Source organism: Trachurus japonicus, chromosome 1, assembly GCF_045865225.1.
Source record: "Trachurus japonicus isolate A0001 chromosome 1, Traja_1.0".
In the NCBI taxonomy this organism is placed as follows: domain Eukaryota; kingdom Metazoa; phylum Chordata; class Actinopteri; order Carangiformes; family Carangidae; genus Trachurus; species Trachurus japonicus.
Window position 1 is genome coordinate 7,092,423 of NC_140907.1, and position 22,777 is coordinate 7,115,199.

At 44.4% G+C, this 22,777-nt stretch overlaps 1 protein-coding gene across 6 annotated transcripts in view; it reads left to right on the forward strand.

The window, feature by feature from the left end:
* The window catches only part of htt (huntingtin), a 46,677-nt gene extending 24,618 nt beyond the window's left edge, over positions 1–22,059 (forward strand). For 2 of the 6 annotated variants that reach the window (XM_085759177.1, XM_085759024.1), the window contains 32 exons: positions 21–157; positions 247–363; positions 1,314–1,436; positions 1,563–1,822; positions 1,928–2,070; positions 2,544–2,772; positions 2,966–3,107; positions 3,247–3,426; positions 3,580–3,756; positions 3,928–4,004; positions 4,245–4,380; positions 5,310–5,432; positions 5,513–5,720; positions 6,637–6,782; positions 6,972–7,149; positions 7,246–7,344; positions 7,461–7,645; positions 7,743–7,869; positions 7,986–8,089; positions 9,577–9,731; positions 9,819–9,958; positions 10,071–10,156; positions 10,844–10,974; positions 11,084–11,216; positions 12,249–12,404; positions 13,515–13,705; positions 14,648–14,762; positions 14,860–15,073; positions 17,891–18,110; positions 18,331–18,493; positions 19,069–19,229; positions 19,725–22,059. In XM_085759177.1, coding sequence (XP_085615303.1) covers positions 21–157; positions 247–363; positions 1,314–1,436; positions 1,563–1,822; positions 1,928–2,070; positions 2,544–2,772; positions 2,966–3,107; positions 3,247–3,426; positions 3,580–3,756; positions 3,928–4,004; positions 4,245–4,380; positions 5,310–5,432; positions 5,513–5,720; positions 6,637–6,782; positions 6,972–7,149; positions 7,246–7,344; positions 7,461–7,645; positions 7,743–7,869; positions 7,986–8,089; positions 9,577–9,731; positions 9,819–9,958; positions 10,071–10,156; positions 10,844–10,974; positions 11,084–11,216; positions 12,249–12,404; positions 13,515–13,705; positions 14,648–14,762; positions 14,860–15,073; positions 17,891–18,110; positions 18,331–18,493; positions 19,069–19,229; positions 19,725–19,938 — 4,970 coding nt within the window. In that variant the 3' untranslated portion in view covers positions 19,939–22,059. The remainder of the gene's footprint in view (positions 1–20; positions 158–246; positions 364–1,313; positions 1,437–1,562; positions 1,823–1,927; positions 2,071–2,543; positions 2,773–2,965; positions 3,108–3,246; positions 3,427–3,579; positions 3,757–3,927; positions 4,005–4,244; positions 4,381–5,309; positions 5,433–5,512; positions 5,721–6,636; positions 6,783–6,971; positions 7,150–7,245; positions 7,345–7,460; positions 7,646–7,742; positions 7,870–7,985; positions 8,090–9,576; positions 9,732–9,818; positions 9,959–10,070; positions 10,157–10,843; positions 10,975–11,083; positions 11,217–12,248; positions 12,405–13,514; positions 13,706–14,647; positions 14,763–14,859; positions 15,074–17,890; positions 18,111–18,330; positions 18,494–19,068; positions 19,230–19,724) is intronic. The other 4 variants (XM_085759376.1, XM_085759106.1, XM_085759248.1 and 1 more) reach the window with 3 other exon arrangements.
* Positions 22,060–22,777: the final 718 nt, after the last annotated feature.

A 22,777-nucleotide genomic window follows, 5' to 3' on the forward strand; every position in this document is an offset into this window, starting at 1 on the left:
TACATGTTTTTTCTCAACAGCCATCCCAGCCTTGCAGCCGATAGTCCACGACCTGTTTGTCTTGAGGGGTTCAAACAAAGCAGACGCAGGCAAAGAGCTGGATACGCAGAAAGAAGTGGTGGTCTCCATGTTGCTCAGACTGGTGCAGTACCATCAGGTATGCAGACACAGGAGGACGTTGCAGACTAGCGTTTGCATACTTCTCCAGCCATGCATCTCACATGTGCCCTTGACGTGTGTCTGTAGGTGTTGGAGATGTTCATCCTCGTACTGCAGCAGTGTCACAAAGAGAACGAGGACAAGTGGAAGAGACTGTCGAGACAAATCGCTGACGTCATACTTCCCATGATTGGCAAGCAGCAGGTAGGAGCAGTGATTCAGTTTAATAAAGATGTTGGAACTTATTGATCACAGCCATGTATACATGAAGCCCCTTTTCAACTGTTCCACTGTCAAATAACCTAATGTCAGTCTTTGTCCGCATTGGAAAAGGGTAGAATCCGTGTTCACTCACAGATCAGATGACTCTGTAGTAGATATAGATATTTATCAACTCTGGCTCTGAAAATAAACAGATCACTCGCACAGTCACTAGCTGTGTTTACATGGGTGCAAAAATCCTGTTTATAATCAGATTAATAGGTCAATCAGCTTCAAAATGTCTCATGTAAACACCTTGGCTAAATTAACTAAATTTCCAATCGGATTAATAGAGGTAGTCTACGCTGATTGATAATCAGCTTGATGCCGCATAGAAACGGTTGAATAGAGTGGATTCTTCATTCTGCGCATACAGGCCCTAGTACGTAGGAGTCACGTATTGACGTTTACGGGAAACAGGAAATAAAAATGAATAAAAAAATAAAATAAAAATAAAATTTTGTTGTCCAAAGTGACTAGCGTCAAATCTGACGACTTTTCCCGGTTTTGTTAAAGACGTTTCTGGTTTGGAGACTCGGACGTGAAAGCACGTATCGCATGAAAGCACTTATCAGCGGCTGCTGCCGTAAGCCCCGCCCCCGTCCCAAAGCACTCACCGGCTGTCAGTCTCAGTAGTATATGATCGGCTTCAGCTAGGGCCATGTATACACGGTTTGAATGTGGATCGCTTTATTTAGCCTTCATGTATACAGATCGAATAAGATTCATTCAATCCGAATAAAATAAGATTAATTTAATCAGATTGAGAACACTGCATGAAAACACAGCTGTTGTCCCACAGGAGGTTGGCATTAAAAAAAACTGCTAGTTTTGGTGTAAAAATGCTTAATGAATTAAATGGTTTTGCAACCTAAACGTTTGTGTCCTCACAGATGCATCTGGACTCTCCAGAGGCGTTGGGAGTGTTGAACACTCTCTTTGAGACTGTAGCACCTTCTTCTCTTCGGCCTGTAGACATGCTGCTCAAGAGTATGTTCACCATCCCAGCCACCATGGTGAGACTGGACACACACAAAGACACACCTGAGCTCATTTTCTCCTCCTCTGTCCAACCTCAACACCTTGTTTTTGTAAAGTGATTGTGATGTATCTCGGTGGAAATGAACCCTGTGCTCCTCCAGGCATCGGTCGCCACCGTCCAGCTGTGGGTGTCGGGTATCCTCGCCGTTCTCAGGGTGCTCGTCTCCCAGTCGACCGAGGACATTGTCCTGTCCCGAGTCCACGAGCTGTCGCTCTCCCCACACCTCCTCTCCTGCCACACAATCCGCCGCCTCCATCAGCAGAGTCCCTCCCCAAATGACCCGTCTGCTGCTGACGCACTCAGTAACCAGGAAACTAATGGTGAGGCACAAAAAGCCCTACCTGAGGAAACGTTTGCCAGGTTGGTGTGTTGTGTTTGGTTTTTTCTTCTTCTTTAAATAAGCTTGTAGGAGTAAAACATTCTCAATTCATTTCTCACTTGATGTCTCATCCCACCTCCCTCCAGGTTCCTCCTCCAGCTGGTAGGAGTGCTGCTGGATGACATTTCCTCCAGAGAAGTCAAAGTGGACATTACTGAGCAACAACACACCTTCTATTGCCAGCAGCTGGGTACACTGCTCATGTGTCTTATACACGTCTTCAAAAGTGGTAAGCGCCCGTATTTCTTTTTTTTTTTAACAATTTATTTAACATTTTTCATATACAGTTCACAGCATCAATAACAGCAATAGAACTTCAAAACCAAACCCACCCCTCTCCCAGACCAAACCCCATAGGCCAACTCTTGACTTCATCCTAATAATAATAATAATAATAATAGATTAAAATCATGAAAAGAGAAAGAAAATACACAGCACAGCAAAATATATGCAGAAAAGGTAATGACATTGGCAGTGGAGAAGCACAGCTACTCCTACAGGTGTGCTACAACCAACAACCACCGCCACACCATTGACGGTACTCAACTAGTTAACTGTGAGAAGAAGGAAGAAGCGCCCGCAATTCTATGTGTGATTGCAATATTGCAGAAAATGCAGCATACACTCAGCTTTACAAATAAATGCAAGGTGTCGTTCGGACAACAACATGGAAATGCTTTCCCTTTTTACTTCGTCTTTCAGGGATGTTTCGCAGGATCACAGGAGCAGCCAGCCGCCTCTTGAAAGGTGAGGGCGGCACTGGGCAGACCGGTGCCGAGGCCAGCCTCTTCTACCCACTGGAAGGCCTGAACAGCATGGTGCAGAGCCTCATCACCACCCACCCCTCCCTGGTGCTGCTCTGGTGCCAGGTCCTCCTCATCATCAACTACACCAACTACTCCTGGTGGGCCGAGGTTCACCAGACGCCCAGGTGAGGCCGCGGTGGGCCAGGGAGATTAATTTAATTACAACTAAGGGGACACATGAGAATACGCTTAAATGAAGAGAGGTTATAGGTCCCAGGTGCCTTCTGGGATATTCTGTGAATATGACACACACTGTGACACACTGTATCTTCTGTCTATCAATCCTGCCTCTGTTCTTGTCTCTTTATCCTCTGTTAGGGGACACAGCCTCTCATCCACAAAGCTGCTGAGCCCTCACTCCTCAGGGGAAGGTGAAGAGGACAAGCCCGAGTCCCAGTTAGCCATGGTCAACAGAGAGATTGTACGCAGAGGAGCCCTGATCCTCTTCTGTGACTATGTGGTGAGACTCTGAACAATGTGAATACTTCAAGATGTCAGAGTGTGAAGTCAGCCCTGACATGCAGGACAACAAGCATCCTCCCTACAGCACTGAAACACTGTTTAACACCAATTTTGTAAATGTGTTATTCATCTTATAGTGTCAGAACCTCCACGACTCTGAGCATCTGACCTGGCTGATCGTCAACCATGTGCGTGATCTCATCAGCCTTTCCCATGAGCCTCCAGTGCAGGACTTCATCAGCGCCGTGCACCGCAACTCAGCTGCCAGTGGCCTCTTCATCCAGGCCATCCAGTCCCGCTGTGACAACCTCGCTTCTGTGAGATGACACCTTATTTATCTGTTAATTACCCCAGTAGTCTTTTTTTTTTTTTTTTTCAAATAGTTTAAATACTTTTTTTCTTCCTGTCCTACTTCCTGCCCTTGTTTCTGCATGCTCGTCCTCATTTTGTCTCCCTCCTCCCCCATGCAGCCGACCATGTTGAAGAAGATTCTGCAGTGTTTGGAGGGCATCCATCTGAGTCAGTCTGGATCCCTGCTGATGCTGTATGTGGACAAGCTGCTCAATACACCTTTCAGGGTTCTGGCTCGCATGGTGGACACACTAGCGTGTCGCAGGGTGGAAATGCTGCTGGCTGAGACACTACAGGTACAACAATACTCTCATGAGTACAAGCTGTGGGCAAACATCCCTTTTTTTCCTCTGTAGCTTTTGGAGAAACGTGTTATTTCTCACTTGGGAACAGCTTTGTATTAAAATGTTTTTTGTTGTTTTTGTTTTTTACTCATTACTCATTAAAGTTATCTTTACACCTTCCAGAACAGTATAGCTCAGCTGCCTGTGGAGGAGCTGGACAGGATCCAGGAGTACCTCCAGACCAGTGGGCTGGCTCAGAGGTAATACTCTATGTCATAGGGACATTTTAAGGGTTAAACTGTTGCTTGTAGTTTCAACCATGAATAGACCCAATTGAACTGCTTTGATGAGGAGGGAGGTATGCTCTTGGATGTATCTTTTGGTTTTCTTTTCTCAGTTATCCAGAGAATTCATTCATTACCTGCTTGTATTCCAAAATCTCTCCACCGTTTCATCTTTGTCCAACTGGAGAGAAACCAAAAAGCTGTTCTCTTCCACAGGCATCAGAGGTTCTACTCCCTGCTGGACAGGTTCAGAGCCACTGTCGCCGACACCAGCAGCCCCACCCCTCCTGTGACGTCACACCCGTTGGATGGGGACCCGGCCCCTGCTCCTGAATTGGTCATTGCAGATAAGGTGAGGGAGGCTGGTGTGTTTATTGTGCTTGTGTGTTGTCCCCCCCCCTGCACCGTAACAATCTGGTCGTTTTAAATGTGGTAATTGTATGTCAGTATAGTCTCTGTGCTGTCCTCTGTCCATTTGCATCATTTCATGCCTCAGGTTTCTCCATTGTATTTTAAAGCAGAAGTAAGTGATATATTTGTGTTCATATAAGTCTTAAATAGTTCTATCTTCCGACAGCAATCACTTACATAGAGTGTTTGGTCTGAAACACGGGTCTGTCAGTCCCTCTGCTCTGCTCTGAGCCCAGGAGAAAACATTTCTCGTATCCTACAGTTTTTATCCAATGAGGAGAGAGAACAGCATGCAGGGCTGTGTGTGCAGCCAAGGGACGCCGTGAATGTGGTGACGTAGGGACAAGGACTGTTATGGTGCGTTCAAGGCAGCCCGTAACTCATGTTTTTCCGACCTGTGAAGTCGTACCAGTTCAATCTGGTACGAGTTCACGGGTCGGAAGTTACGAGTGGCCGTTATAGTGACTTTCACCGGTAAAACAGGTCGGAAAAACACGAGTGGGTTGCCTGGAACGCTACAAAGTCGTAAGTTGTGACTTGAAGCTGTAATTTACGGTTTCAAAAGCCTGCCTGCAACGCAGCATTAGCCAAAACGACCGGATCGCTTACTTCTGCTTTAAATTGTGGGTCATGTGTGTTTTATATGTCAGGACTATGGATGGAAATTAGCATATAGCTAAATCTGGTGCAACCATCTTTTCATTTGTTGTGGATGATTATTTTATTTATCAGGGGACAATGTGCAATAACATTAAACTAAACTTAAAAAAACAAACTAAAACATAGAAAAATCTCTGTCTCAAACCTTTTTCAGGAATTTTTTTGCTCAATTCAAACGACAAAATGTTAACGTGTTCATTTGGATTCTAGGAGTGGTATGTGGCTCTGGTGAAGTCTCAGTGTTGTCTTCGTGGAGACGTTTCCCTGTTGGAGACGACAGAACTGCTTACCAAACTACCTCCTGCTGATCTCTTCAGTATCATGAGCTGCAAGGTGATGACAGTTCTTCATTATACAGCAGCAATACATGTAATGATGTCTATGGATTCTAATATTCCATTGTCTTTTCCTAGGATTTCAACCTGAGTCTCCTGTGTCCGTGTCTGAGTATGGGCTTGCAGCGGTTAGCACGGGGTCAGGGGTCGCTCTTGTTGGAGACGGCCTTGCAGGTGACCCTAGAGCAACTATCGGGGGTCACGGGGTCACTTCCTGCCCCGCACCAGTCCTTCCTGCCTCCCTCTCAGCCTCAGCCCTACTGGGACCAACTGGCTGACGTGTATGGTGAGAGAGGGAGGGGCAGCATTATTCAAACAGATTGGTGGATGGAGCGTTTTGTAGTTTTTCTTTCTGTTTATGATGTTTTTTTGTTTGATTTGATTTTGATTTGATTTAGTACATAGTCAATTACAATATCCATAAAATCCATAAAATAAAGTAAAACAAAGTAGAAAAAACAACAACAAAAAGACATTATACACAGCGGACATGCTAGGAGGTCTGAAAAAACCCTTGTGGGGCTTGTCAAGAGAACCTCCTGAAACAATTACAAAGCATGGATAAGAATGCAAGCTACTGTACTATACAAGGCACACACATCGAATACACACCCTCAGGAATAAAACACAGCTGAACACACAGATCAGGCACATACACACATCAAGGTGTTAATGAAAGTTAAAACAAAACATTCAGTTCTTGATTACACAACACGTTTCACAGACTTTAAAAAAAAAAGCTGATTTAGAGAGTTTAATAAAGTGAAGAGGATGTGAATGCCATATCTTGGAACCTCTGTAGGAAATCTTAAATTGGGACGAAACAGTTCTTGACCGAAGCTGATATGCTTTACGGGTTGAAAAATTATCAAATAGTTTGTTTGCAGAAAATAAAGTGTTTTGTTTAAAGAACCATATACAAACTGAGCAATCTGGAGGTAATTATGGTAATCTGATAAATATCAAGGATACCAAATTTATGAAACAAAGGTAAAGTATGGGTTCTTGGCAGAGAAAGAGCAATGACTCTCACTGCTCGTTTTTGCAACCTAAGAAATGGTTGCAGTTTAGTTCGGTGAGTACTGGCCCGTAACTTATAAAGGGGTAAATCATGGAGTGATATAGGTTCAGGGAGACTTTTGTGTTCAGGAGATGCCGGATGTTGTTTGGCCTCTTATGAGACTTTCCACTCTGTGTTTCAGATGAGCCAAGTTTCTACCCCAGGGTTCTGTCTCTGTGCAGAGCTCTGTCCCAGTACCTGCTGAGTGTGAGCCAGCTGCCCTCGTCACTACACATTCCCTCTGACAAGGAACACCTCATCACCACCTTCACCTGCACTGCCGCTGAGGTGAAGCACCACATAATAAACCGTGGTTGACCACCCTGCAGAGTGCTCTGACCGAGAGATCTAGTTCTTCTGTGGTTTAGAATAGAAATAGTACCAAACTAGTTATACCACTGTGTATGAGTTCTTTGCACCAGCTGTCTTCACCTCCCTCACCATGGTCTCCTTCTAACTATGTGCGTCCTCCCCCAGGTGGTGGTGTGGCGTTTGCTCCAGAATCGTTTGCCCCTCAGCGTGGACCTGCAGTGGGCTCTATCCTGCCTGTGTCTGGCCCTGCAGCAGCCATGTGTGTGGAACAAGCTCTCCACCGCCGAGTACTCCACACACACCTGCTCCCTCATCTACTGCCTGCACCTCATCATCGTCGCAGGTAACAGAGGCGGCAGAGAATGTTTTGAGTTTCACTAAATCAGAGGGAATGTGCACACACGGTGGTGATTAAACCTTCTGCATCGGCTTTCCCCAGTGGCTGTGAGTCCTGGAGACCGGCTGCTGCATCCTGAGAAAAGAAAGACAAAGGCAGAAAGAGATGCTGAAGGGGACGAAGTGGACGCACATGCCAACCGTGAGCATTCACTTAGAAAGAATAAATAAATAAACTACTGGCTTGTTTCATGCTGTTTTTTTCTTAACCTGTGTTGTGAGCAGCTTACATACAATGTCATGTTTCTTGTGTTGCAGACATGTGTGAGTGGAAAGCATGTGAGATCATGGCAGAGCTGGTGGAAGGCCTGCAGAGCATCCTTGCCCTGGGTCACCATAGAAACGCTGTATTCCCGGCTTTTCTCACACCAACGTTGCGCAACATTGTCATCAGCCTGTCCCGACTGCCTCTGGTCAACAGCTACACCCGCGTGCCTCCACTGGTCAGTGTGTGATAGAAATAGTCTCTGCACTTCTGATACGAGAGTGCATTATGTTTAACTGCTGCGTGCGTGTGTGTGTGTGTGTGTGTGTGTGTAGGTCTGGAAACTGGGCTGGTCCCCTCAGCCAGGAGGAGAGTTTGGTACAACACTACCTGAGATCCCCGTGGACTTCCTGCAGGAAAAGGATGTCTTCAGAGAGTTTCTCTACCGCATCAACACACTGGGTACAGGAACACCGTTTTCTTAGTGTACATGTACAGGGTTGCATCTCATCTTTACTGTATGAATCGTGACATTTTGAAATGTTTAAATCTTCATGTGCTGTGGTCACCTTGTTTAGGCTGGAGTAGCAGGACACAGTTTGAGGAGACCTGGGCCACTCTGCTGGGGGTGCTGGTCACCCAACCCATCACAATGGACCAGGAGGAGGAGACGCAGCAGGAGGTACACACACACACACACACACACACACACACACACACACACACACAAACACACACAGAACAGAGGAAAAGGAGTTCCACCGCACACAATGTGGTCATTTACACTGATTTATTGTTAAAGTAAAGCAACGCGTTTCACCCTGTTGGCTTCATCAGGCTTGTAGCTTTGACCCATCGGCTGGTTTTTATAGGCCGCTGCTGTGATCAGTGGGAAGGGCAGCAGCTGGCCATGGGCTGGCAAAGCCAATGAGCCAACACATAACAACTGGAGAGAGATCATAGCAAATCAAGAGATCTCACAAATACATATCAAGGGCTCAATAATTACAAATATAAATATCATCACAAATCTAACTTAACACCATAAATATGCAGAATTCATGAAGGAGCAAACGTGTCACAAAAGGCAAATATAAGGGCCTGTACATGTCAATAAGCAACTACAAGCATATGCTCAAATAGTCCATACAATTAGTGTTGAGGTATTGATTACTAAGATATTCAACTATGCCCAGTGAAGAAGAAAAGGGCAGAACAGACTCGTACTGGAACCCATCTCTCCTACCTTTGCACTCTTGTAATTGGTCACTTAGAAAACAGGTGCGAAAATGCATCAGCTTCACTCACATGCTCCATCACAACACTGGAGAGAAGCTGCAACAAGCTGTGGGAAATGATTCTACAATCATGTTTCCTGCATAGGGATGAATATTGATGACTGGATGAGAATTGCTGAGGTACCAGTGGCATTATTGACTGTCCTGATCAAATTTGTGTTGGGTTGAAAACATAGTGCTACACAGGTTTTTGCACATAGTTTGCTGTATTCTTAGTAGATGTATACAAAGCAGAATAAGGTATGAATGAAAACAATATTTATTTTCCACAGAATCTTAGACTGTTAATAAGAGACTTGAATGTAGGAAATGAAAATTCAGAATTTGAGGCTGTCTGGTAATCTAGACTTTGTGATATTATGCAGTTAGACTTGGCTATACAAAGTAAACATAGGCTGTGGCTGCAGCTATATTTTATTACCTGCACCTGGCCCATTGAAACTGATACTCTTTTTTTTTTTACTATGGCTGGGCTGGCTCGGTTCTCATTATCTAATGAGATATGCATCCTTATTGATCTGTATGCCAAGATGATCAACATTTTAAATTAAATTTTTAATCAATAGTCAGTGTAAAATACAGCTACACGGGCTGTAGCTGTATTTCACTGCTACTTTTAGCAGGCAGAGTCACAGAACACAGTCCTACTGTAAAAGTAAGCAAAGCTGTCGGGCCAGGAGTTGCTCCTCCCGGATAGGTCAGTGAGAAACGGAAAACATTTTGGTATCGATTAAAGAAACTGATCTCAAAGGGTTAAAATGATCCAAACAGCAGGTTCTTTGCAGGAACCAGTTCTTGATCTCTGTCCCTACTCTTACATGTCTTTACATGTCTTTCCTAGCAATCTAAATGATTCCCTTTTTATGTCCAGGAGGATTTGGAGCGTACCCAGTTGAATGTGTTGGCAGTTCAGGCCATCACCAGCCTGGTGCTGAGTGCCATGACCCTGCCCGCTGCAGGAAACCCTGCAGTCAGCTGTCTGGAACAGCAGCCCCGCAACAAGAGCCTCAAAGCCTTGGAAACACGGTAGCTATGCAACCATTGTCTGTTGTGTGCAGCAGAATATGAGCATATGGCAGTGTTTAGATTTTCTTTGTGTGTGTGTGTGGCCAGGTTTGGTAGGAAACTTGCAGTGATCAGGGGTGAGGTGGAGAGAGAGATTCAGGCGCTTGTATCGAAGAGGGACAACGTCCACACACACCACCCATACCATGCCTGGGACCCTGTGCCCTCACTATCAGCAGCCTCTGCAGGTAACAGCCGGCACACAGTCACACACTCCTTGACCCCAGCTCCTGCTGTCACACCAGCTACAGAACAGAGTTTGTTAAAACTGAATAAATATCTTGTTCAACATTGTTTCAGCAGGTACGCTGATCAGTCATGAGAAGCTGCTGCTTCAGATCAACACAGAGAGGGAGATCGGTAACATGGATTACAAACTGGGACAGGTAAGAAGCACAAGGTGCAATATGTTGGATTTAGTAGTTAAAGGAATAGTTCAGCAAATTGGCCCATTGCCATAATCCCTATAGTTTTAGGAGTAGGATCGCCACCTTTTAATTGTCGGTGCAAGCTGATTTTAGAACGGCGGAGCAGATCCGCGAGCTGCTCAGAGCTTCGCTACAGAGTCTAATGGGATTTCTTTCTTTTCCCTCATGAAACTCATCAAATGCAAAATCCAACAACTCCAAAACTCTCTCATAGACAAGTTGTGACCTGCACATTCACCACACTATGAGATAACGGAACGTTACGAGACAGAGTTGTTTTCGCAGTGCAAAACCGCTGATGCGCGTTCCTGTCAGGGACAGTTTTTCAGCAAGCAGTCTCTGCATTTGCCTCGAAAACAACTCCATCTCATAATATTCCGTTATTATCTCATAGCGTGGTGAATGTGCAGGTCACAACTTGTCCACCAGAGCGTTTTTCCATCAGCCTCCGTAGCGTAGCTCTGAGCAGCTCACGGCTCTGCTCCACTGTTCTAAAAATAGCTTGCACCAACACTGAAAGGTAACGAACCTACTCCTAAAACTATAGGGATTATGGCAATGGGCCAATTTGCCAAAATGTTGAACTATCCCTTAAAATACACATTTAATGTTGGCCACTGAATTTTACTCTGCATCTCTCTTCAGGTCTCCATCCACTCGGTGTGGTTGGGTAATAACATAACTCCCCTGAGGGAGGAAGAATGGGGTGAGGATGAGGATGATGAGACAGACACTCCAGCACCCACCTCCCCACCAACATCTCCTATAAACTCCAGGTCAGATAAATAACAGACTTCTTTGTGTATATATATTTCTGTCTCCAATGCAAGTGCACTGGAAAAACAAGTGTGCACGCAGCGACCCTCGTTTGTCCTCTGCTTTCAGGAAGCACCGTGCAGGTGTGGACATTCATTCATGCTCTCAGTTCCTCCTGGAGCTCTACAGCCAGTGGCTCATCCCCGGCTCCCCGAGCAACAGGAGGACTCCAACCATCCTCATAAGTGAAGTTGTGCGGTCGGTGAGTTATCACACAGTCATTATCTTTTGTTCATCCAAAGATCTTTTTGTTCACAACAGTAAACACTGCTTTCACTGAATCATTTTGAGGCTCTAAAGATTTCACACCTAGAGACCCAGTGTCACAGGCGTGTGTATGAAATAATTCATCAAAAAATTGGTTTGAATCTTGTGTGAATTCTGTGAAAACACCAAAACCCTAATGGGAAGCTACTTGGCTAATGGGTTTGCTATGTGACATGACGGCCTGTACAGCCTGAATCCCTATATAGGATCACTAGATCTTATTAGATGTATGTACAGTATATATGGGTTTACAATCATGTTCAATAGATGGGATTCAATAGATTATTTTTTCTACTACTGATTGCATAAATGCACAACTATTGTGTGAGATCACATGATCATGTCATCGGACATTCATTCTCTTATCTAACATCTGAGGAAGAGCTGGTGGTGCTCGAGATGTCATGTAGCTTTGATAATTTATTGCCTTGGAGCTCCTTTGGTGTTGCAGACTTTTCTTTACCTTTATGTCACGTTTTTTTGGTCCAGCATCCACCCAACATTGGGCAACTAGGATGTGCGTGCTGTTTTTTACTACACATATTTTGAGGCACCCAGAATATTTCATGTGAACCCAGTAGAGGTCACTTCTCTTAACATCTCCACCTTCTACCCAACACGTCAAACACAAGGCCCTTGATGCGAATGATGTGGCCTGTGAGAAAAATTCAATTTTCTATTATTAATGGCCAGCCGCTATAGCGCTCGCACTACAAATCCCATAATACACTGCAACAGCTACTGTACGGTCATGACCAAGCAATAGATCCACAAGGGCCAAACCCGATCTGCTGCTCTTTCCATTCAATATTCTTTAATTTCATTTTTATTGGTAACATTAACAGTATGCTAGCCATTAATATTCACATATATGATTAAAACGTGTCAAAAAAAAACGTCAGTACTGTTTGGAGTGCAACATACTTAGTATTTTGAATTTTGGCCTCTTTTTTTCCTTCCTCTGTAGCTGCTGGCGGTGTCAGACCTGTTCACTGAGAGGAACCAGTTTGACATGATGTTCTCCACCCTGATGGAGCTGCAGAAGCTTCATCCACCGGAGGACGAGATCCTCAATCAGTACCTGGTGCCTGCCATCTGCAAGGCTGCTGCTGTGCTGGGCATGGTGAGCAGGGCTGCGTGTGCGTCGTAGACATGACGTGGCAGAGGGACGTGTGCTTGTGACTTGCAAGTAGGGATGGGTACCGAAATTCGGTACTTTTTTGGTACTGACCGAATTCTCACCAAAGTACCGAGTATCGATTCACATAAAGTCAATCGGTACCACATTTTGGTACCTGAACGCACCTTCGTTGTAGAGAGTGCAGTCTGCATGAGCCCTGCACACTCACGCCCCCCTTCTCTCTCTCTCTCTCTCTCTCTCTCTCTCTCTCTCTCTCTCTCTCTCTCTCTCTCTCTCTCTCTCTCTCTCTCTCTCTCTCTCTCTCTCTCTCTCTCTCTCTCTCTCTCTCTCTCTCTCTCTCTCTCTCTCTCTCTCTCACTCACTCACTCACTCACTCACTCACTCACTCACTCACTCACTCACTCACTCACTCACTCACTCACTCACTCACTCACTCACTCACTCACTCACTGTCATTTAACACACACACACACGGACTGTTGTGACACGTGACGAAGCGGTAGCGCCGAGTCCCGTCGTTTTAAATCACAGCGGCGCCATTTCAAGTCCTCGTCACGTAATCAGAGCAGATCTAAACGAGGATGAAGTCTCCCCCTCTCCTCGTCAAAACGTGAAGTCCACATGTTGCAGAGTTTGCTCTGCAGTTTCAGTTGTTCTTTTATTTGACAAAGTTTCACACAGAGCTTTCTGATGGCTGTAGGAGTCTCTCCATGTTTCTCCTTTTCCCACAGTAAAAACGGACATTTTTTCAGACAAGACGACAGTCTCAAACTTTTTTTTTTTTTTTCATTGAATGACTATTCCATTATATGAAAATCATTGCCCATCCCTAAAACATAAAATACTCTTAAAGGCTGAGGAGTTGTGATGTTAAGAGGTAAATATTAAAATTTTAGGCATTTTGATTTTGATTTTTTTAAAATTACCACACACACAAAAAGTACCGAAAACAGGTACCGATTGGTACCGATATCGGTTCCCAGGTGCCGAGTATCGATACCGCATCGATTCAAATGTGAAAGGTACCCATCCCTACTTGCAAGTCTGATCTTCTACATGTGAAGTGTAATGTGCCTCCATGTATATTTCCAGGACAAAGCGATAGCCGAGCCTGTGTGTCGCCTGCTGGAGACGACCCTGCGGAGCACCCACCTGCCAAGCCGCATGGGGGCGCTCCACGGAGTTCTGTATGTGTTGGAATGTGACCTGCTGGACGACACGGCCAAACAGCTCATCCCCACCGTCTGCGAGTACCTCCTGTCAAACCTCAGGGCCATCGCTCAGTGAGTGGCTCTCTCATTAGCTCTCATCTCAAACACACGCGCTGACCTCATTTCATCATCTAATGGGCTCTGTGGATGGTGAAGCCAATATGTTTAATGTCAGTGTGTGACCCCTCCCTGCCCTGTAAGTGGATCTTTGACTTAATTAGTTTTATCCAGCTTAATGAGATTAAGGACACAAGACTGCAGTGTGACTCTTAGCCACTAGGTGCTGCCCTTCACATTTTTAAATACCCACTGCCCTTTTTTAAAAAAAATGTTTTTGATTCCTGTTAAATCTTAACTCTAAGACAATAGGTAGGCTGCTCGCTCAAAGTCTCTGATGATGCTCAGGTCGACTACAACAACACGTAGGATTGTGTTGTTTTTATTCTCTAGTTGGATTGAGATTGGAGGCTTCTGGTCTTGATGTGAAGGGATTTCTAATATATTTTGACCCAGAGCTTGTTCTAATTAAGATATTTGGACATTATGTCCATGTTTTTTCAGTTCCATTTGGACCTTTTGATGTATTTTGGCCTTCTGACAATTGATGTGATGCTATAATTGTCTTTTCTATTTATTATATTCAAGCTTAGAGTCTATTGTCTTGTTACTGTGCGTAAGAGCTTCTATTATATCGGATCTTTTTTCTGCTATGGTTGGGATTCATGATGGTTCACCTTTTTCCTAGTTATGTCAACTATTATGATGCATTATTGAATATATCACTTTTTGAATAATTTATATGAAATCGTAATGACTGAACCTGGACCAGCTGGTTCTGTTTAAAAGGGAGACACACCCACATATCAGTGCTGAGGACGGCTGTTAGCTGAAATGAATCTGCTTATCTGTACTGATGTGTGCGATGTGTGCTTTATATTAAAAGAAAGTGCAATCACTAAGAGTGCTGTCAAATCTTAACTCTAACCCACTGACTCTTTCCTGTCTGTTCTACAGCTGTGTGAACCTGCATAACCAGCAGCACGTGTTGGTGATGTGTGCAGTGGCCTTCTACATGATGGAGAACTACCCTCTGGATGTAGGAGCTGAGTTTATGGCTGGTGTTATACAGGTAAGATTAAAAATGCACTGTTTCACATCTTACCATGTAGAATGAAATGGATGTGATTAAAACCAACTGTCTGCCCTCCTCTGTCCCTGTCTTCCAGTTGTGCGGTGTGATGGTGTCTGCCAGCGAGGACTCCACCCCCTCGGTCATCTACCACTGCGTGCTGCGCGGTTTGGAGCGACTCCTGCTGTCGGAGCAGCTGTCGCGTGTGGACGGAGAGGCGCTGGTCAAACTCAGCGTGGACCGGGTCAACATGCCGTCGCCGCACCGAGCCATGGCTGCGCTGGGCCTCATGCTCACCTGCATGTACACCGGTAAGCACGGCGCTAACATGACTCACCCTACATTGCTGGCTAAACCACTAGAAGGTACAGTACTGTAGTAGGACTGGTGCTTTTCATTACTGCTGGTGTGACTTTTCTCAGTCTGCTGCACACTCTCACCTGGCATCGAGCTAGCTGGCTAACTCACCTGCACGGGCTCTTGTAGACAACTTCAGCATGTGTTCTCCTTCTCCTCTGCAAGTTTAACTGTCCCACTTAGGTTGTGCATTATATCTTCCCTGTGCTTTCATCCCAGACCCCTTCCTTCCTACTGGCATGTAAAACGCTGTAGACCCCTAAAGATTTTTGTTTGTATGCACAAGCTTCGTAGTAATGTGGCTTGATATGACTGTTGTGATAGTTCAACATTTTGGCAAATTTGCCCATTGCCATAATCCCTATAGTCATAGAGGTAGGTTAATTTTCCTTTAATTGTCAGTGCAAGCTATTTTTAGATGGAGACGCAAGCTGCTCAGCTAACGCAACAAAGGCGCACGGTACTTTCGCCTGTCCCTCATCAAATACACAATCCAACAACTCCAAAACGCTCCCGTGGACAATTTGTGACCTGCACATTCACTATGCTATGAGATAATCGTGTAATTATGTAACATTACGACACATGACGCAAATACTAGTGTTCGTCTCGTAATGTTACGTTATCTCATAGCGTGGTGAATGTGCAGGTCACAACTTGTCCACCAGAGAGTGTTTTGGAGTTGTTGGATTATGTACTTGATGAGTTTGATGAGGGAAAGGCGATTACCATGAGCCTCCATTGCATTGTTTTACATCTGAAAGTACATACAAGAGCCCAAACCAAACCTTTTTTGACAGTCGGTTTAGTAAATTTAGTTCTTTCACTTGAAATGTGAAAAGTTTCAGTTATTTATATTTTCTATGAATAAGTGAGACCAATGATACGTCTGTTAATTGAAGGAATAATTAATCTTTCCACCCCTTGGGCTCACCACATAGACATCGTCTCCTCTTTCTCCCCGTGCCTTTCCTGTCTGTTTCCAAGGCTGTCTTTACACTGCATGGTTCAAGTGGCCCAATTCCGATTTTTTCCTCTCAAGTGGCTCAGATCGTAACATGAATGTGTAAACGGGACAAATGCGCATTGAATCGGATATTGTCAGATCAGATTCAGGCCCCCGTTATATGTGGAAATAAATCAGATGCAAATCGGATCTCTGCCAATGCGTCTGCAGTCTAAACAGACAGATTGGATCTTCCCTGGCAATGCGTGTCATACGTCATCAATGATATTAATTCACGTGCTCACGCGTCTCGCTGAACCTCTGTAGCCCGTGATTGACACGTGGGGCTGACCTGGACTACCGTGGCCAGCTGTGGCCAGCTGTAGTCACTGTCACAGGAGTTTCAGTGTTTCATTTATTGTGGTGTCCGCACGTCTGTCCCCCCCCCCCCTCACTAGTTCTTGTTTCATATAGGCCTACAGTAACATTCGATACAAGGGCAAGCGAGGGAGTGTGAAAGAGAGCGTGCGAGATAAACACCAGATTTCACGTTTTCCTACCGGCAAAAACTGAACCGAGCCGATAAGACATCAAGAGAGGAAAAACAATGTACACAAATGTGTCCAAGAGGCTGTCCGAGGATCGAACGGTGGCACAACTGTCACCGTCACTGTCAGCTGCTCATCTCACAGCAGCTCCGCTCCACGCAGCCACTTCAATAACTTTATTTTGTAAGGACAGACGTTCACTTAGCAAGTGACGTGTTGGATATAAACTCTGAGCACCAGACTAATCTTCGTTTAAAAATATTATGGAATCATAACGTGACAATCTCCTGTATTAAAAAAAAAATCACTAGTTTATTTCCAGCGGGTTGTTTCATGCAAGCAAGCACAGCAGGTGTAAATGCAGATTATCAGATATGGGTTCTGATAGAACATGAAAATAGACAGTCAAAAAAAATCAGATAGAGGCAACAAATCGGAATTGGGCATCAAGGCCTGCAGTGTAAAGACAGCCCAAATGTCCTGTTACAGTAAAGACAAAAATGCATCCCTCACAAATGAATCAGATGAAACAATATAACAGGTGCACGGCTGGTAGAAATGAAAACATATGCTGACATTTGTTCTCATTGTACCTGCAGCATTTTTGTCATGTTTACGTATCTGCTCTCTTTCCGCCATCTGCCAATGATCCTGATAACACATATACTGATAGTAGTGTTTAACATCATTATCTCTTTGTAGCATATTGGACCTCCAACTGTCTTATTGCGTCTATGATGGCATTCAAAAAAAAAAAAAAACCTGCTTGCTTCCTGCACGTATTATACATATACCTCTGATCTACCCGACCTCTAACCCCTACGTCGGCCCCTACTAACTCTTGGCATGTCGTTCTCCTTATGTGACAGGCTAAATAACACCGTTGTTGTTGCAGAGAGCTAGCCAGCAAATTCTTTGAGTAAACCCAGGGCCCTGGCTAATGCAGATCGACTTGTAACTTTCTGCATACCGCCTCTGTTTATGTGCTGTACAGCAGTACATTCCGGTCACAGGAGTGGTTAATCTAGTATATACAGTAATGTACCCAGGAAACGTGGCATTGGAAATCACTCTAATGCTTTAAGCACCAGTTCATTAATAGAAAACCAATGAGAATAAGAATGTGACTGAACGTAGTTTCCCTGAAAAATCACCTCTCTTCACTTTGAGGTCAACTAAATTCTGATCTGAATTCTGTGATATCAGTATCCCTACTTCACCTCTAACCTCTCCCCCACTGGTTCAACTGGTTCCAACCCCCCCTCTCGTCCTCTCAGCGGTGCTTGCGTCGGGTTCAGACGCGACAGGGGTTAGAGGTCAGGTTGACTCTGGCTGTGGCGTAGCGGAGGCGGCGGGCGTCACGGCGGGTCATGTTGGTTTCTCCTCAGGCAAGGAGAAAGCCAGCCCCGCCAGCCGCCCCGCCCATTCTGACCCACAGGCCCCGGACAGCGAGTCCATCATTGTTGCCATGGAGAGGGTCTCTGTGCTCTTTGACAGGTACTGTACACACCCGCTTGAACATCAATTACACATATTTGTAACCGACAGATGCCAAACCACACATGTGATACTCCTATTTCACAGCCGTCTTCTTTCACCTGTAATTATTCGACCTGTTGGTTTGTAAAGTATGTACAGTATGTAGCTAAATCTTTAAAAGCCTATTGAACGTTCTGTTTCCCGTCATCAAATGTCCTCTGGGGTTTCCTGTGGGCAGGATCAGGAAGGGTTTACCCAGCGAGGCCCGGGTGGTGTCCAGGATCCTGCCCCAGTTTCTGGACGACTTCTTCCCACCACAGGACGTCATGAACAAGGTCATCGGAGAGTTCCTGTCGAACCAACAGCCCTACCCACAATTCATGGCAACCGTTGTCTATAAGGTCAGCAACAAAATGATCCAATGATAACAGACATGTAGGGATTAGTTTGCACGTCAGGGCCACAAGTCCAGATTGGATCTGGTTGTTCTTGATTTATTTGTAATTTTCTTTGACCACAGAAACGCTGCCTTGTGGTTGTGTTAGTCTCACTGGTGGTCTGGTTCTTGCAAAGAGCATCAGAGAATTTCAATGAAGTTCAGTGTCAGTAAAGTTAGTTTTGTTTTGACTACACAAGCCTCCTCTCTTATTGTCCAGGCAGACAAAGGGTTGTCAAGACAACATAAAGCTGGGGCAAAGACTTGTGGTTCTATTTGCTGCCCAGGCATGTGACACGACGGCTATCTTCAGTTGTACTAATGTTTGTAACTGTAGAGTTCTGGACAGGAAATCTGTCTCTGCATGGCAACTTAGCAGAAATCGGACAAGTTCCACAACATCAATTTGAAAATGAAAAAGAAAGACCACAGGCAGCCAGTGACTGTATCAGGGAAGGAGTGCACTGCAGTGTCTTATTGCCAGACCAATAAAAACACATCGATTGTTAACTTCCCCCCTCCTCCCCTGCTTCTCCCCAGGTTTTCCAGACACTCCACGCCACAGGTCAGTCGTCTATGGTGCGAGACTGGGTGCTTCTGTCCCTGTCCAACTTCACCCAGCGGACACCAGTGGCCATGGCCATGTGGAGCCTCTCCTGCTTCTTTGTCTCTGCTTCCACCTCCCAGTGGATCTCAGCCTTGTATCCTTACATCACATAACGATGGCTCATGAGCGGGACAGTGACTGTAGGGGTGGCATGACTTCAGACTATTCTACTGTCTACTCTAATGTCATGAAAGTCTAGTTGACGTTGACTAGTCGCTGATGACGTCATTCATATTCTAAAATCACAGGAGGGAAATGCTTTGCAACAATCTGTATGTCTAAACAACAAGCTGTAAATCAGTTTTTTATTTTTATTTTTTTGGTAACGTATACACGTGCAACAGAAAATACTGTAGCCTACTGTCCGTTAAACAATTAGGGAAGAAAATGTGATCAGCGACTAGTGGATGTCATGCTGAAAATGCTGAAAACATCATTGTGGAGCAGTAAAGTCGACAGTCTATGCACCTATCCCTATCCATCCCCTGAGTGACTGTTGTATTTAGTAGCATAGAGATTTGAATGCATGACAAAATTAGTTTCACCAAAAGCTGTGGCCTGTCGTCCTTAACCCCCCCGTCTCGACCAGACTGCCACACGTGATCAGCCGGATGGGCTCCAGTGAAGTGGTGGACGTCAACCTGTTCTGCCTGGTGGCCATGGACTTCTACCGACACCAGATTGACGAGGAGCTGGACCGCAGGGCTTTCCAGTCTGTCTTTGAGACCGTGGCCTCCCCAGGCAGCCCGTATTACCAGCTGCTGGGCTGTTTGCAGTCAATCCACCAGGATACGTCTCTCTGAAGGCAGCAGACTGAGATGGACATGGAGGCACAGAGAGAGGGGCCCGGGGGGAGTGAGGCATGGGGAGGAAAGTGGATTAGGGCAAGAAATGTGGTAGGGCGTGAAATTAGGACTCCGTGTATACCTCTCCTCTGAGCTGAGGTGGTTTGGGGTAAAACTTCCCCCACCTTTTTGCCTCCTTCTCACTGATCTGACATAAGAACTACTGAAGTCACTAAGATTTCAATGGAAGGAGGGTAAAAAGCAAACGGAGGGAGAACTGAATCCATGTCAGTTTTGGGGTGTACATCATGTGACCCACACATTAGTCTCTGAACGGGACGCTGGTAGACCCACCGCTCCTCCCACAGATTGTTCCTCCAGACAAGTGGCAGCACCTTGAACACCTCCTCCTACCCAGCACCTTGATTTCACAACAAAAAATATATTAAGATAAGATTAATCAAACACAAAATTGAATTTGTTAATTTTCCTGTGAGGACTTGCTTGAGTATTGTGATGTCAGTAAAGTAATAGATAAAAAAAAATAGAAAATATTTACTATATTTAAAATTGCATCTATTTTTCAGTGCGTTTTGTTAGTGTTTGAGGTCTGGTTAGGACACTGACATACAGAGGGGTCAGACATGCCTGCATTATGTTGTCAAGACCTTTTCTATTCTGTTACTGGTGGTCATTCTGACACGGTAGTTAAATGCTGTGTGAGGATGATCACTGAGAGCATAGTAAAGTCTTTGATGGTGACAAGCAGCAGGTGGGTGTTGCACAACAGAAAGGGCAACTTGTCTTCACCCATTTTAACAAGTTGTTTGAATTCCTGCATCTGCAGTGAGAGCACACAGAAGCAGACGGGTACACACAGAGCAGTCCATCGAAAACTAATCTCATTTTCTGCTGCGTTTCCGTTTGATACATAGTTTTAACAGTGTACGGGCCCATAAATCCACCCCTGAAAGACAAAAATACCAAAATTGTAGTGATGTCATCTATTTTTTTAACCAGTAGCAGGGGGGGAGATCCATTTCCCCTTATGATTTTATGATATTGCTTATCTGTCTAGTCCATTTCCTGTTTTGAATACAGTCAAATCCTGTTTTCTCCCCAGTGCACCTGAATGATTCCACCTATTGATTTCATGTAAAAAGAAAAAAGAAAAAAAAAAGTTTTCCAATTCTCAGGATGTAAGATGTGACTATTGTTGTAATAGACTGGAAGTAATTTACAGTCCTGTTTAAATGGAGTTACCTTTGTATCTTGTACAAAAAAAAAACAAATTGTAAAGTAATATGGAAGCCATGGTGCATGACAAAATAAGAGCTGTGTAAAGATGAGAGATCTTAAATAGACAAATAATGTGATGCCATTTTCTTTTCTGTCTGTCTTAACACGCACATGTACATGATCAGAAAATGGAAAAAAAAAATCTGTGAATGAGCAGAACGCTACGAGAGCTGAAGACCTGACCTTGAGTTGCCTGGGAGTGTGCCGGCCGTTGTGACTCTGTACATACACTTGCCTTAGAAAGACTGACTATATGTATGTCCTGTACACTGAAAGCTTGAAAGCATGCTTAGCATTTTCTTGCATAATCCTTAATACTGTATCTCCATGGGTTACGGTTGCCATGACTGTTGTGTGGAAGAGATGCAACAGAATCCAAAGGGAGCCGTGTAAACCTTAGCGACCAACAGCAGCTTTGACAAATCAACAGACGAAGGAAGTGTAGCGAAGTGACGGTGGGAGGTTGTTGTGTTTTTTTTCTGTTTTTGTTGAGCTTTAAATATTGTTTTGTCTCAGTTAAAGACTGGTAAATATTTCATCATTCATTGTCTTTGTGCAGAATATTAAATACACCTAGCACTTAAAAAACTTGAAGTCTCATGTTGATGTTAGATGCTTTCTTGATATGCAAATCCTCCAGTACATAAAGGTAAAAACATCACAGCGATTTGTATGCTAAATTGTGACCACTTTCCAACCCTTAAAGGCAACGTGACTGGTTTCCTTTGATCATGTTCAAATGTATTCACACAATAAATGACTTGTCCTTTGCAGCTGTTATTGAAATTCCAATGTGAGGCCTCTCTGAAGCAGATTAAAGAGTCGTGTTTTTCTCAGAAGATCAACAGCCTCTAAAGTAATTTTAGATTTGTACTGTGAGGATGATGGAGGAGAACCTTTGTCTGCCCTACACCACTTATGTGTAAGGAAATTATTTAATGGGATAAACAACATTCTCTTCTGCTTGTCTTTTAGTATTTCCCCCTGGCATAAGAAGGGCAAATGACTGAGTGATGATCCCTGCGGGGGGTAATGCGATTACCCAGAAATCTTTTGTGGTTTTGGGAGATGGGCGTGGAGATCCTGGACAAAGGTCATGTTTGACTGATTTAACATGCTTCCCTTTAAGACTTTATTTTTCTTCCACTTGAAGAATGCAAGGACTCACAGGACAGTGTGGTCGCCGTTTCTGGTCGAATGAAAAAGCTGAGAATGGCCATATTCAAATCTTCTCTGTGTCCCGTTATCTCCACTGCCCTGTGAATTAGAAATGCCTTTAAAAGAATACCTCTTCCCCTTTCTATGAAATATAGTTTGGTGACGCCTGAAGTCCAATAATTCTCCGGAGATGATAATGGAAGAAGCACAGACTGAGGATTCACGTTGCTGTTTCAGTCTGGATCCTCCACATCCTTTGTTTTTGTTTTTTCAACGATTGCCTGTATAAAGAGAGTGTGTATTTCAGTCAATTTTAATATTTTAAGGAGATTAATCACTGCATATGGTCTGTTGTCAAAATGAATAAATTATTTAAAGATGTTAAACTTATGGTGTGCTT